Below are 14,087 nucleotides of genomic sequence, written 5' to 3'. Positions count from 1 at the left end.
TTCCTCTTACCTCTTTCTTCTTCTTCTTCTGCTTCTTCTTCTTTCTTCTGCTTCTGATGCCTCTTCTTCTTCACTACTCTGTTGTTAGTGGAAACTTGAAAGAGTGAGAGAGACTGAGAATAAGAATGAGAATCCCAAATATGTAAAAGAGTTGGTGAGATCGCATTAACTGCACCTCCCCCCTGTTCTCTCTCTCTCTCTCTCTCTCTCTTCATAACAGACAAAACCTCTTGTTTCCTCCCTCACAGTCCCTCTCTCTCTCTCTCTCTCTCTCTCTTCCAATTTTGGCCTTAGAAGACGTTAATATTTCTTTCTTTCTCTTCCTATGCATACATGTATGTATGTATATATGTTCACGTATAATGTAATTGTATATACGTATGTATGTATAACTTGTAAGTATTATGAATATGTGTATACATAAATAACACTGTATGTATGTACATGATAATATTTTATGTGGATATGTCCCTTTCCTTTTATAGTTATTATTACCCTTTCTCCTCTTTGGGCTAGTGTGTTTTTTTTTTTTTTTTAACTATCCTTTTCCCATTGTCGCCCACAGTTCTCTCTCAGTTGGAGCCAGCCAGTCAGCCAGCACGCATAGAAACAACATCTTCCTCCTCAATGCTCATCACATCATATATGTATGTATGTATGTATGTATGTATGTATGTATGTATGTATGTATGTATGTATGTATGCTCCCAAACACCCCTTCCTCCCCAGGGAGCTAGCGAGCTCATATTCCATCCCATGCCTCACTCTCTCTCTCTCTCACTTCACGTGTTCGCTCGATGGACAACAAAAGAAATTCCCAACATTCTCACTCACTCAAGGTTGAATGCATTGTGGTGTCGCTTAGCTTGTTTTCTCTTTAGGAAATGCTAAACTTTTTGTCCATTCATTCCTTGACTTGCATAACCAACATTGTAGACATTATGCCCACCTTTGGCACCAACTACATTGCCACTAGTGTCATGTATTGGACTTTCTATCTGAATTAGCTTTTTCACTTATTGACCGTAGTCATTATGATATGTCATTTTCACAGTTTACTATTGTTACTCAACAAACCCTATTCTATTCATCAAACCATTTTTTGGAATTGCGATATTGCAATTCAATACCATTGTATGAGGGGCTTGTGATTTTTGAAATATATGATGTTACTAGATGTAATGCACCAATCCATCATTTTTTTTCTATCAAATGGTTCTACTTCAGTGGATTTCCATTGAGGAACTAATGTGAATCATGATATTATCTCTAGGCATAAAGGCCAATCTGTGTGTGTGTGTGTGTGTGATCGAGGGAGTACTTTGTCTTACAATTCCTTGGACAACCTTGTTCAATGATCCTGGATCATTGAGGGCTTTTGGCATCATCATGTTATTCTAATAAATAAGCTACTTTCTCTATGTAGAGGCTTGAAATTGTTCTCAAGTGAGAAACTCTAAATTTGGTAATTCATGCCTTAGCAAGGAAACCAACAATGTTAAATTGACTTGGAAAGGCAAATACAACCATGGACGAAGATGTGGGCAAGAAAAGAAAATACGACCATGGATGAAGTTGTTGGCAAATATGTGAAAAGACATGGAATCAAAGTTCTTTGAATCATGGATCACCATTGGCAATTAAAATGGCACCATTATTGCATGAAATAGGCAATTCGAAATGAGAAGAAAGACGATCAACATATGCATGCACTGGAATAGAACTGGAACAAGATCAGCTAGTTCGATGCAAATGGAGAGTATTCACTAGATTCCTTTTTCTAACTTATTTCATTTCTAAAAAGTAGCATGTGGATATTATGCACAAGCACACTATTTCTAACAAATTTGAAAGAGAATTTAATTTATTGGGAGAGGAAACTAATAATTTAGTGTGTTGGAAAACAGCTTCAAATATTCACATGATTTAGAATCAAAGTTGTACAAGAATGTATTTTTGATAGCTGGAAAGATTTGAGCTTTGTTGAGAGTACGTCCAACTTTAATCCTTGCTGATTGGCAATGTACAAAATACTAGCTTGTCATCTATTTTAACTAATCAAACCAAGCTCCATAGCCCCACACAATTTTTAGATTCACTTTGCACAAAATATTGAACATCTTCATGGCTCGTCTATTACACATAGATCAACAAATGCTTTTCTCTTCACCGTGGCACTAAGCATTAAGCTATAGTTATCGTATACCTTTGAATATCACAATTCGGGCATATCTATAATTTGTTCATCAACATTGTAGTTTTATGTGAGATCAACAAATGGCATACAATAACTATAGCATCACATTCATGTTGCTCAATTCTAAAGTTTAGATGATCAAATTTAGTGCACGATATTTTGGCAACCAAATTCACATTTGCAAACTTTCACAAAAGAGGATGATTGAGTGTTCAAACATCGCTCTCTATTGAACACTACCTCCTCAAACATTTTTGAGGAGAGCCTTCTAAAATAAATCATTTTGAAATGTCCTTAGGGTTATTGCTATGTTGGGCGCATCAAAATTTGCTTTGAATTTTGATGAGGCTTTTAGCAATTTCTAAGAGTTGCTTTCAATGACTTGTGTCCCCATACACATATAGACCTTTGAGATTTTTTTAACTAGCTTTTTTGGCGGTTTTTATGATATATGGATGCTTTTATTAAGCTAGGTTTTGTACTTCATAATTTACCTTTGGTATCAACGATGTTTTGAGAAAAAGCATAAAAGGAGAGCCCATACTATTGTAGCTTTGTGGGTAAGCATGTTTTTAGAAAAAGCATAAAAAGATACCCCATACTATTGTAGCTGTGTGGGTAAGGTTTGTCTAGTGAAGATCAAAAGTTCACGTGTTCAAACCTTGAATTTTTTTGTGCTACAATAAGTTTCGAACCCAAGTGCATGGGTTACAACGAAGAGCTTTACAGAGTGGTATGATAAGTAGTGTTTTGAGCTTGAGTGTTGGTCCATGGGTTAGTAAGAGAGATAATAAGAGACTTTCGATACACATCCTTGACTCGAGGCAAACTATAAAATAAATCCCTAATGTCTTATAAAACATTAGAGATCATCACATAGTTTGTAGATTCAAGATTTCTAATACTTTTGATTTTTGTTTTTCAAATATATATCTTTCTCTTGTTGAGATGGGTAATGCATCTAACACAATATTCTTATTTTTTTATTTGTATTTAGCATTTTAAGACGGATATCATTTTTGTCTCAGCCTTTTTAGAGACATAAATGCACTCCATCTTATTCAATGTCTTCTTTAGAAGCAACATTTGAAGACATAATCTCTTGTTCGGTCTTAAAGGCCATTTTGGCCTCTTAAAAGGCATTGCCTTAGAGTACTATCATAAAGGTTGGTTGGTTTTGGTCATATTCCTTGGGGGAAAATATCATAAAAGGTTCCCTTCTTTCAGTATTCAGTGAAGCTTGGAAGGGTCATTACTAATGTGTATGAATGTAGTGGTGCCATCAGCTCAAAAACATTGGACTAATTGGGGTGTTTCAACTTTGCAGTTGAAAACCTATTGGAGATGGATCTGGTCTTTCAAGGGGCCCACTAAATTTATTCTTTTTAGATGGCTATTAGTGCATGCAGCATTACCAGTTGGCCAGTCATTGAAAGGGAATATAACACCTAATCTCAAGCAATGTGGCTTTTGTTGTGCAACTCAGAAGACTACTAAGCATGTCCTCTGGCCTTGTCCCTTGGATAAGCAAGTATGGAATAAAGTTCTTTCTTTATTTTTAACGATCAATGTTGTTGCTTGTTCTCATGGGGACCGAGATTTGATATATTGGAAACATTGCTGACAATAGTCTGTGGGCAGTTTGATAATATGTATGGTTCTCTAGAAAATGTTCGTAAGAGAAGGACAAAGCTTATTCACTTATGGAGGAAGTTGCCCCTCTTTGTAGTGTCAGATCAAGTGCCTCAATGGAACTTATCAACTTCCATGGACCCTTTCTTGAATATTAGTACATCATTAAATGTATCATATCAAGGTTCAACACCCCTTTATAAGTTGTTTTTGTATGTATAGGTTTTGGTGTACATACAATGTCTTTTATTCTATATGTTGTAAGCCTTTGGGCAGATAACTTCAACTTGTATGTAGTCTTCAAACATTTTTTAATACTATTGAAGAAAATCTTTAAAGGAAAAAAAAAAGCATCGCCTCTCTCTCTCTCTATTGGTCTCATAGGTCATATTTGACCTCCGAAGATGATAATATAATCTACCTACCTACCTATCTATCTCTATGTCTATGGAGTTCCTTATTAATTGATAATACACAAACCTGGTTGACATAACAACATTTTGATCCTAAAATTGCCTTGTTAATATCTTACTATTAGTTGTCACAATTGTCTACATATTTAGACGTGCACACATCATATCATACTACTATTGATGAGAAATATATCAAATCTCTATCCTTATGTATACAAGGATATTTGTCCCATATAAATTGCACATAGAGCTGAAACTATTCTATTCCCTTAAAAATAACGAATCTGATGAAAGTACGATGGATTCAAACTACATAGTCAAAGATTGTGTGTCTCGAAAAGGCAAGTGGTTCATATGAAATGATACCCACATGATAGTGCCTTACCAAATGTAACTGAAAAAGAATCTACATCTAGTTATTGTTCACATGATAATATGTTGTAAGAGTTTTGTCTTATCATGAGACGTTGCCTTATCTATTGGACTGGGACCAACATGCGACGACACCGAGGTAACTACAAACGATTGCACACTCACCATTGTAAATGATGTTCACTTTTTATATATATTTGAAGTATGAGACAACCATCTTCTTTTTGTTTATGCTCACTTAGATTGAAGATGCAAGTTCATGAAATTGTTATTAATATTGAAATTTGCAAAATTTTGTTTACACGAATGCCCCTAGTTTTAATTATAAATATTTCTCTATAACTAAATCCATGGTTACTTTAACTCTTGCGGTTGCCATTTAAAAAATGCTTTATTTCTTTTACGGCTTATGACAAAAGGGAGGACCAATAGGATGGGGTCAACGAAAACAAGTTATAGTTTCCATTTCCCCTTAATTACGCTTCAAACCCACAATGTGTGATCTTTAAGCAACTTACAAATGGAAGAATGGACTAAACATTTTTATTTGTAGTTCAAACTTTTAATTGAGTTTTATGTTTCACATGGTTTAGGACAAGAGCTCAATTCAGGTTCAATTATGTTATAAGTTTTAACTCCCCTCTGTTATCTTATTCACAAAGAATAAGACAATTTGATCCTTTCTCTCCACGGCTTCACAAACCTCTATTAGCATATGGTGTTTATTTACATGTTACAAATTTGGATTAGATTTTCAATATTAAGATTTCTAGTTCATTCCTTCAAGCTCATACTTATAATTATCTCATAACTTAACTCCTCTTTCTAATAATCCACCCACCACTACGTTGCATGCATATGAATGTCACAATGTGCGATTGGAATGGTTTCTAATGTCGCGCAACAACTTGACTGGATCTCATATGGGACACGTTAATAAACCTTAATGGCGCATAAAACACATATTGTACATGCTAACAAACCCTAACAACACAAGACACAGATGACAAAACTCCAATTCACATACCCCAATATGAACTATACTTGCATAGTGGAGAGTAGCACGTGGATAAGAAGGTTAAAGAGAAATCAACATGAAGAACATGATGTAATATGCACTTTTAACTTCTAGCATTAAGCTTCCATCACAACAACTTCCTAGCTTGGCTTGTTGCATGAACTCATGTATCTCGCAACTTTTCTGCACCATGATTGTAACTTTGAAAAAGTATAACCTTAGAACAATCCTATCCTTTCAAATTTTCTAGTTTAGCATCCCTTATACACCTTCTATCCTTAAGATTGCGTGATGTGATAATCAAGATGATCCTTCATTCAAATTTTTATGGTACCATAGACTGATGTTACCTATCGTATCTTCTTTAATCTCATTGAGGTATCACTTTTCTTAGGTTGTGAGCATACACATTAATAAGGCAATATGATTGTATAACATTATGGATTTTGTCCATCAATTCTTAACGCAAGACTAGACTTTTAATGAAAATTAGGCACCATATGGTGTATTGTGGTGACACGAAAGATATTTGGAGTATATGCACGCAACACAACAATTAGTGGTAGATATTTCTCTCTACCCATGAATTGCATCGTCTAATAACCCACCATTTGCATACATATTGGACATTACAATATATGCTGTATCCTGCTTGGGTTTTAGATACACAGCATGATCAAACGCTTTCCTTGCTAGTTCTATATTGCCATGTGCACGACAAGCACCAAGCAGACACAACCAAATACTCAAATCGGCAACAATTGGCATTCCTTTCAATATACTTTCTATCATTTCAAAGTGTCCTGCTCGACCTACAAGATCAAGTATGCTACCATAATGTTTTACGTCAGGATTAAGACCATACCATTTGTTCATAGACTGAAAGTACCCTAGTCCTTCAGCTACATGTCCAGAATGACTGCACGCCGAGATAACTGAGTTAAAAGTTACTCCATCGGGAAAGATGCCCACAAGCTGTAACTTCTCAAACATATAAAAACATGAAAAAGGATCTTGATCACCTACATGACCCGCAATGCATGCATTCCATAACACAATCGTGGGTTCGGAAATCCCATCGAAAATAGCCTGCCCGTCTGCCATGTTGGCACAGCTCCCATATGCATGAATTAAAGTAGATGCTACCGGGGATATATCTTCGTAATTTGCATACACAATGCCAAAATGAAGTTGTTTACATGTTTCTAAGCTTCCAGTGGCACTACATGCTTGTAGAATACAGGTAAGTGTTACATGATCCCAAGTCATGTTCATATTTTCCAAGTGATGATACAACTGCAATACCTTGGTGGGGTACCCGAGATCAATGTAAGCTGAGAGCATAGCCGTCCAAGACACCAGGGTGGGCTCAGGAAGAAACAAAAACACATGCTCCGCCTCTTGAATGACACCACATTTACCATACATGTTCACAAGGGCGCTACCGATGAGCTCATTGGATTCAAACCCATTTCTGCGAGCATAAGCATGTAGGCCCCGCCCGATCTCTAGCAAAATTTCCTTATCCTTCCATTTCTCCGCGATAAAGGTACAAGCTTGAAGAATGATCACAATCGTCAAATAGTACGGCAACAACCCATCTTCATCTTGCATTTCTACAAACAACTGAAAAGCTTTTTCAGCATACCCTCCCTCAAGGTAAGCTGAAAGCATAGCATTCCAACAAACAACATTACGCACATGATTTGGGCATCGCAGAAACACATCCTCAGCTTCAGGGATCGCATCACACTTACCATACATATTAATCAAACTACTAACAACAAACACATCTAGGGTAAAAGCTCGACAAATTGCGTCCGAGTGCAAATCCATACCTTGGATAAGGTCTGAGGTGATTCCGCAAGACTTAAGAAGGGCGACAAAGGTATATCGATCGGGTTGAATTCCATCCCGTTGCATAAGACGATAGATTTGGAGGGCATCGAGACCGAGGCTATCATCAGAATATGAAGAAATGATGGCAGTCCATGAGAATACAGTTCGGAAGGGCAATTTATATGATGTGAGGAGGGCTTCTTCAGGGTCGCCGCATCGTGCAAGAGTGACGACTAGGTAATCGCCCAAAAGTCCTGATAAAGGGACATGATTGTTGGTAAGGTGGGTTTTAATCTGTTTTACCTGATGAAGAGATTTGGCTTGACTGCAGTCCTTGAGGAGGGAGATGTATGCTTTCGTGGAGAGAGGCTGTTCAATGGCAGAGAGTAGATGGAGGGATCCCTTCTGGATACAGAGCTTCTCTACCATTCCCTCTCATGGTCTACTCCCCTCCATAAGTCTCTCCGTAGGAGGAGAAAGAGAACAAAGGTGGACACAATGGAGTCACTAGGAGTCGGCAACGGCTCGGTTCAAGCCTAAACCGAGCCATTAAACCGTTTTGACTGAACCCGTAAGTTTGGTTCGGACAAGACCAAACTGGCTAAGCCGAAACCGAACCGTTGCCGATTCCTGAAGGGACCTCTACATTCATGGCTTTCTCCATTTGCAGCCAATTCACACGGTCATAGTTTTGGGGCATTAAGAGTTCATTTGATGAGTTAGATGGTTGAGGTAAAACATGTTGACACAATTTTTGTGGATTACGAATCTTCAAGAAGAGTTTTGCAACATCGTCACTTACTCATGAACTAGATCATTTGATATTTTTACGTTCAAGAAATAAGGGTCTTGCTCCCTCCTTTCTAGATTTGACAAAACTTATGGTGAATAGTGGAAATGTTAAGTTCCACCAAAAGGGAGAGGTTGCTTGTATATGATTAATGCAATGTGCTAGATTTCTTGTAGAGTGGCATGGCAAACTTGTTTCATATCCCTCCTTTCTAGATTTGACAAAACTTATGGTGAATAGTGGAAATGTTAAGTTCCACCAAAAGGTAGAGGTTGCTTGTATATGATTAATGCAATGTGCTAGATTTCTTGTAGAGTGGCATGGCAAACTTGTTTCATATCGAACAAGCTCGATAAGAAAGGAATAACTCGTTATGTACTAGTATCTACTTCTGTCAAGTTCATTGTGAACTCCAAGGAAATCATGGTCTTTCAATTTAATGAGGTTTCTATTATTTGTCAATACAATCTCTATTATAGTTGGAATTATTGCCACGTTAAGACCATGATTAAGTTGTGCATATGTTCATTTAGTTTGAGTACAAATTAGGAGGTCTTCCTGTTGAACAAGGATTTTATTATGTCAATACAACCTCTATTATTGCAGGAATTATGACCATTTTATGAGCATGAAGAACTTGCAATTAAGTTTCTTTCCTTTGGATATTCTACCAATACAACTTGCTCATGTGTAGATTATCTTCTTCAAGTATGACATGCTAGAACTTGTTTGCATTGTACACGAGTTTTGTTTTGTAAGGTTTGAGGCTTGATTGTTAGAATAATCCTTGGCACTACTTCAAATAATTTAAGTTGTCATATTTTAAGCAACTTTGTTGTGCATGGTAAATCATTCCAATTTCCATTGTGTGGAAGTTCACGATGCTAAATATTAAACACTTATAATCATCTCTCACATGCCATGTTAAGTGGCACATGACATGTCAAAGCTCCTAAGCATGAATTTATAAGCATCAATGAACATTTGACAACATCCTTCATCTAACATTCTATTCACAGCTTCAACCACCTTTCCTCTAACCATCTAACATTCTGTTCCACTGTTGTAGCAAAAATATCACATGCATGAACACATTCTGATATTTGGGGTCAATTACGCCTCACATCAGTAAAGCATAAACAAATGGTCCTAAAGTAGAAATATCATTGATCATGTTGCTGGAATAAATTCACTGGTTGGTTCTGAGATTATGAAAATGTTTCTAGTACGCAAGCATCTCCATTTGGACTGGTTTGTATGATTGGATTTGCACATACCACATTAAAAAAATTCTAGAATATAAGCTCAATGCTTCTTGTGATTTTCCCAAATGGAGACCCAAAACATATTCAAAGACTCTCTTCTCTGTCTAGCAACCAATAAACATCACTTCAAGCATACAAACATGGTGGTGTTAGTCCAGTTTCATTGTTCAGTGAAATGACAGTCTGCCTACCTAGGTAGGCACAAAGGGTAAAAGCTCTAGAATGACAAGTTTATTGGTGTGATTACATTTCCAAGGATCTGACATTCATCACATGAATCAGATCAAGTTTTACATGATAATGGGCGGACCTAGCATCTTCTATTTCATAAGATTAGACAAAGGAAAAGAGGAACCTGAAATATATAATTAAATCATCACTTCAGTTCGTTTACGAAACTATGAAAGAGCTAATTGATAAACTGTGGAAGGTTAAACTAATGTTGATCATCTAGAAGTCTTAAAACTACAATTAGAGGGTACTTCTTGTCACAATCGCCAGAAGCTCCTAAAATTTATTACGATGACAACAAAACCATAATGAAGTTCCTAAACCTTCTCAATGAATGTATAGCATCTCTTACAAAAGAAGTGATCATCCTAAACCCTACTCAAGAAGAAATAAATCTAGTAACAGAGGCATCTGAATCACCTGTACAATTCACCAAATGTGGTAACATATGAAGATTGTTTCTTCTACATCAGCCTCACCTTGCGAAAACAATAGAAACTAATGCAATAATAAACCTTTGACTAAGGACCGGATCCATAGTAGCCAGGGAGCATGCCAGTTAGCGAGGAACCAGAGTGAAGCCCTGGTTGAGCTGATTGAGATCCTAATCCTCCTCCCATTCCCCCACCTCCATAATGAGGATGTGAAGAAGAGCTATATGCTCCACCACCACCACCGACATACTGATTTCCAGCCAAACCTGCATAGGATGTTGAACTTGCATATGCTGATGCTAAGTTAGCTGGATAACCAGCTAAACCAACCGATTGGCCTGCATTAGGTTGAATTGCCGTCCTTGTATAGGCTCCTATGTTAGGATTCGCTGTATATCTTTGTTGAATTTGAGGAGCAAAACCTCCTCCTGCATGTGTTGTGGCAACTTGTGGTTGTTGTGGTTTCTCCTTCTGCCCCTCCATAGCAAGTTTTATTATCACATTTCGACCCTAAACATGAAAAATGACCATCTAATTTATGACCTACATTTATAATGCATATCCCCAAAAAAGTTGGAAGAGAAAATACATGCCTCAATGGTTTTATTGGGATCTGCTAGAGCTTTCCGAGCTGCTTCGACAGTTTTGTAGGTCATAAAAGCAAAACCTCTGGGTTTCACCATTTTATAAGATTTCAGCATTGGTATATATTACAAACGTTATAAGTAAGCCATTAATTACTCACCTTGACTTGTTTGCCGCCTTATCATAAGCAACAGAACCTTCCTCTATTTCTCCATATTGGGAGAATATATTGATTAATGTCTCTGTTGTAGTTTCATACGACAACCCACCAATGAAAAGCTTTCTTTGTGCTTGGTCACTGCTACCTACTGGAGAATAGGTTCCAGTGACAGCTAGATTACATACAGCAAGCCTTCCCTAAAGAGGAAGGGAATCTTGAATATCAACCACAGTTTACATGCAATAATATAGCTCTCCTTTTGTTTTCTGAGCAAAACAGGTCTATGTATTAACCACACAAAATAGGGCCACTCACATCTATTGACTTGCTTGGCTCTTTCAGAGCCCTCTGGGCCGAGTCCATATGTTTATAGGTTATAAACCCAAATCCACGAGACTTTCCAGTCGATTTGTCAATAATAACTGCACCTTCTTCAATTTCTCCGTATTTCTCAAAAACCTATGACAAAACACAGGAATCAACCACAATACAATGAGATAGTGGTGTTAATTTCACAAATTTCTCATAGCTTCTCTAGCGGAGCTACATAAAATATATTTTCCTTCATTAACAAATCTCAGTTCTTTGTTGCAAGAAAAGGAGTTTGACAATGTATGCCTCACAGAAACACGATCATCACAAGTTGCAATTTCAGATCATTCGGATGGGCAAACAGACAATCTTCAATCACACTGACACAACAAGCAAATCACACCATCCATGCACTCACATCACGGAGAGCCTCTGAAGACGTCTCCCAAGCCAGACCACGCACAAACAGCTTCCGATGGGCAGGATCTTTGCTTGCAATACCCCTAATATCATCGGCAATCGCAGGGTATTGAGAACCTCTGCATTATATAGCAACCATAACAGGACCAATCAATCAATCCACACACACAAAATGCGCGCAATCATTTACTATACTTCCCTGAGCTCTGCCATTAAACTCAAGGGCTTTTTAGCACAACTTCCATGGGGTGAAAGTATGGTAAGTTGTAACTGAACAAAAAATGGTTGCTTGAAATATGTTTAAGAAGGCATACACTTAAATGATCATGAATCAATATGATGGAGAGACAGAAAGGCATATGTATGCAAGCTTGTAATTTTCAACATCCAAAAACTTAAGCACAACAATACTCAGATTAAGCTTCTTCAGCAGTGTGAGAAGCCAAAGGAAAGATATTGAGCTAGAAGACTAAGAATGACAATCCGTTGAGTATGGTAATACTCATGCTTTGCTATCACAGGACCATTATCTTGTGCTCAAAATAAGAAAATTAGAAATGCATACACGCTGCACTCTAGATAACACCGAGAATGAAAACTCATTGTATTTGGTGGCAATGCTGGCACAATATCATTGCGTTGTGCTTCATTATATGGTATTTACATGCAATGCTCGGCAGAGGACTATTATACTGCATATATCTATAAGCCGATAAACCGAATAGACAAAGCATTATGATCCACTTAGTACGTTTGTTCATAGTTTCATAACATATGGAATGTTCACACATACACATATATAGCTATAGGACAAGTAGCAGAAGGCAATATATGATATAACTCTAACCCCAAACTGACATAGTGCGGTTGGCATTCTTTCCTCAAACTGTTTTGCGAGTTTTGCATTCAGAAAAATAAAAACCTCAACGGATTCCAAATTAACATAAAGGAAAAATAAAATCCAGTTTCCTTTATATTAATCTGGAATCTACCAGATAAAGGACATATATCGTTATAGCTCTGCACAAAATCACTGTTGGACCTACTTCTAAAGAGACTAATCTGTGTATGTTTAAAATTTTCAACATTAGAAAGAATGTCTATGGAACTGCCTATATTCAAGGCTAGGTCAAGACGATTTATTAACAGAGTTCATTTTTACTTTTTCAAGGGTAGATATGAACGAAATAGATGATAATGAGATGCTTACGCGTCTGCGAGAAGGCTCACGAGCTGTTCCTTGCTAAGAGGTTCAAGAAGCGATTTCATCTCATCTTTGGACAGAGACAGAGCTGAAGAAGAAGAAGAGACCACCCTCTCTCCTTCGACTTCTTCAAATTCTTCCTCACCGAACTTCCTTTTCTTCGTGTCTTCGGCGATCTGGTCCATGCTGTGTTCTGCTCTGTTCTTCTGCTCAGTCAGAAAACCCTAACCCTAACCCTAAAACCGCCCCTGCTGCAGAAAATAGATAAGTTTCACTGAACCCCTTTTCACATTTGTCCGGACAAAGTTTTACACATGCCAACTAGGACCATTTTCCCGGTAGTAATCCATCGTCCAATATCAAATGCATCTTCCAATATCGCGGTCATAAATCCTCATATATTTTTTTGCACCATTCGGGTCACATTGTCCGAAAACCATTGGGACATGTGGTTACAGTGTATATATTTAACACATATGATACATAAAACATAACTTGCTTGTCCCAACACTTTGGATTTTATGGTGTTGCGAGACAATACGATATTTAAGGCAACTCCTTATCATGAGAACCATCAAATCAATTGTCCTTTCAACCTAATGTGATGGTCGTTGTTGCCTACTGGTAAACAAGAAGCCAAGTCTCGTACTCGAATTGAACCATGTAAGTATTTTAGTTATTGGGGTTCATGAATCCAGACTATTTGTTGCTTCTCGACTTAAAAAGAAAACTTTTTATGTGATGATCCATGAGCATAACTAGAGATGCATGGAAGAACTTGAAGTACCAAGTGAATTTATGTTTGCAATTTCTCAAAACTATGGAACATAGTATGTTGTATGAGTATTGGAGCTGAAATTTCAAAAATTTAACTAACACTATGGGCGTAAAGCAGGGTTGCCCACTCTCACAAACTCTCTTTGGTTGATGTAGTATCAAATTGGAGCAAATAGTCCTTGACATGTTTATAAAGCAAGAAGGCATTGAAGAACTTAATTGCATTATGTAGAATAATGAGCCACTTGAAACCGTAGAAAGCTTCAGATACATTGGGCTTGAGGTGGAAAAGTTTTGAATTCATAACAAGTCATGTCATGAGCTCCCAAATGAAGGTTATGCTTGTGAAGACCCAAAATGAGGATAAACCATGCATTGTGTATAATAACGAGCCACTTAAATTTGTAGAATGCTTTAGATACCTTGGGCTTGAGGTTC

General features: G+C 37.3%; 2 protein-coding genes across 2 annotated transcripts; both read right to left on the bottom strand.

The window, feature by feature from the left end:
- Positions 1 to 6,109: 6,109 nt before the first annotated feature.
- On the bottom strand, positions 6,110 to 7,957 carry LOC147858666 (pentatricopeptide repeat-containing protein CRR2, chloroplastic-like). The gene is made up of 2 exons (XM_087326188.1): positions 7,471 to 7,957; positions 6,110 to 7,296 (listed from the first exon to the last, which is right to left on the bottom strand). Exons 1-2 carry the CDS (start codon positions 7,898 to 7,900, stop codon positions 6,209 to 6,211), a joined length of 1,518 nt encoding a protein of 505 aa, XP_087182314.1. The 5' UTR covers positions 7,901 to 7,957; the 3' UTR covers positions 6,110 to 6,208.
- Positions 7,958 to 9,871: 1,914 nt separating this feature from the next.
- On the bottom strand, positions 9,872 to 13,162 carry LOC147858665 (UBP1-associated protein 2C-like). The gene is made up of 6 exons (XM_087326172.1): positions 12,879 to 13,162; positions 11,667 to 11,787; positions 11,252 to 11,395; positions 10,937 to 11,133; positions 10,785 to 10,860; positions 9,872 to 10,701 (listed from the first exon to the last, which is right to left on the bottom strand). The coding sequence occupies exons 1-6, from the start codon at positions 13,055 to 13,057 to the stop codon at positions 10,279 to 10,281; spliced, it is 1,140 nt and encodes a 379-aa protein (XP_087182298.1). The 5' UTR covers positions 13,058 to 13,162; the 3' UTR covers positions 9,872 to 10,278.
- Between the last annotated feature and the right edge of the window lie 925 nt (positions 13,163 to 14,087).

Source organism: Azolla caroliniana, unplaced genomic scaffold (genome assembly GCF_043228905.1).
Source record: "Azolla caroliniana isolate FFs.n. ecotype wild unplaced genomic scaffold, voAzoCaro1.0.p SCAF_10, whole genome shotgun sequence".
Taxonomy (NCBI): domain Eukaryota; kingdom Viridiplantae; phylum Streptophyta; class Polypodiopsida; order Salviniales; family Salviniaceae; genus Azolla; species Azolla caroliniana.
The sequence above is the reverse complement of the archived record's forward strand: the minus strand, read 5'-3'. Positions and strand labels throughout refer to the sequence as shown.

Coding starts and splice junctions, on each gene's coding strand:
- LOC147858666 (XM_087326188.1), bottom strand. CDS start 7,900: ATGGTAGAGAAGCTCTGTATCCAGAAGGGATCCCTCCATCTACTCTCT. Junction 7,297..7,470: donor CACCTCAGACCTTATCCAAG/GTATGGATTTGC, acceptor CTATGCTTTCAG/CTTACCTTGAGGGAGGGTAT.
- LOC147858665 (XM_087326172.1), bottom strand. CDS start 13,057: ATGGACCAGATCGCCGAAGACACGAAGAAAAGGAAGTTCGGTGAGGAA. Junction 11,788..12,878: donor GTGAGCCTTCTCGCAGACGC/GTAAGCATCTCA, acceptor TATATAATGCAG/AGGTTCTCAATACCCTGCGA. Junction 11,396..11,666: donor CTTCAGAGGCTCTCCGTGAT/GTGAGTGCATGG, acceptor GTTTTGTCATAG/GTTTTTGAGAAATACGGAGA.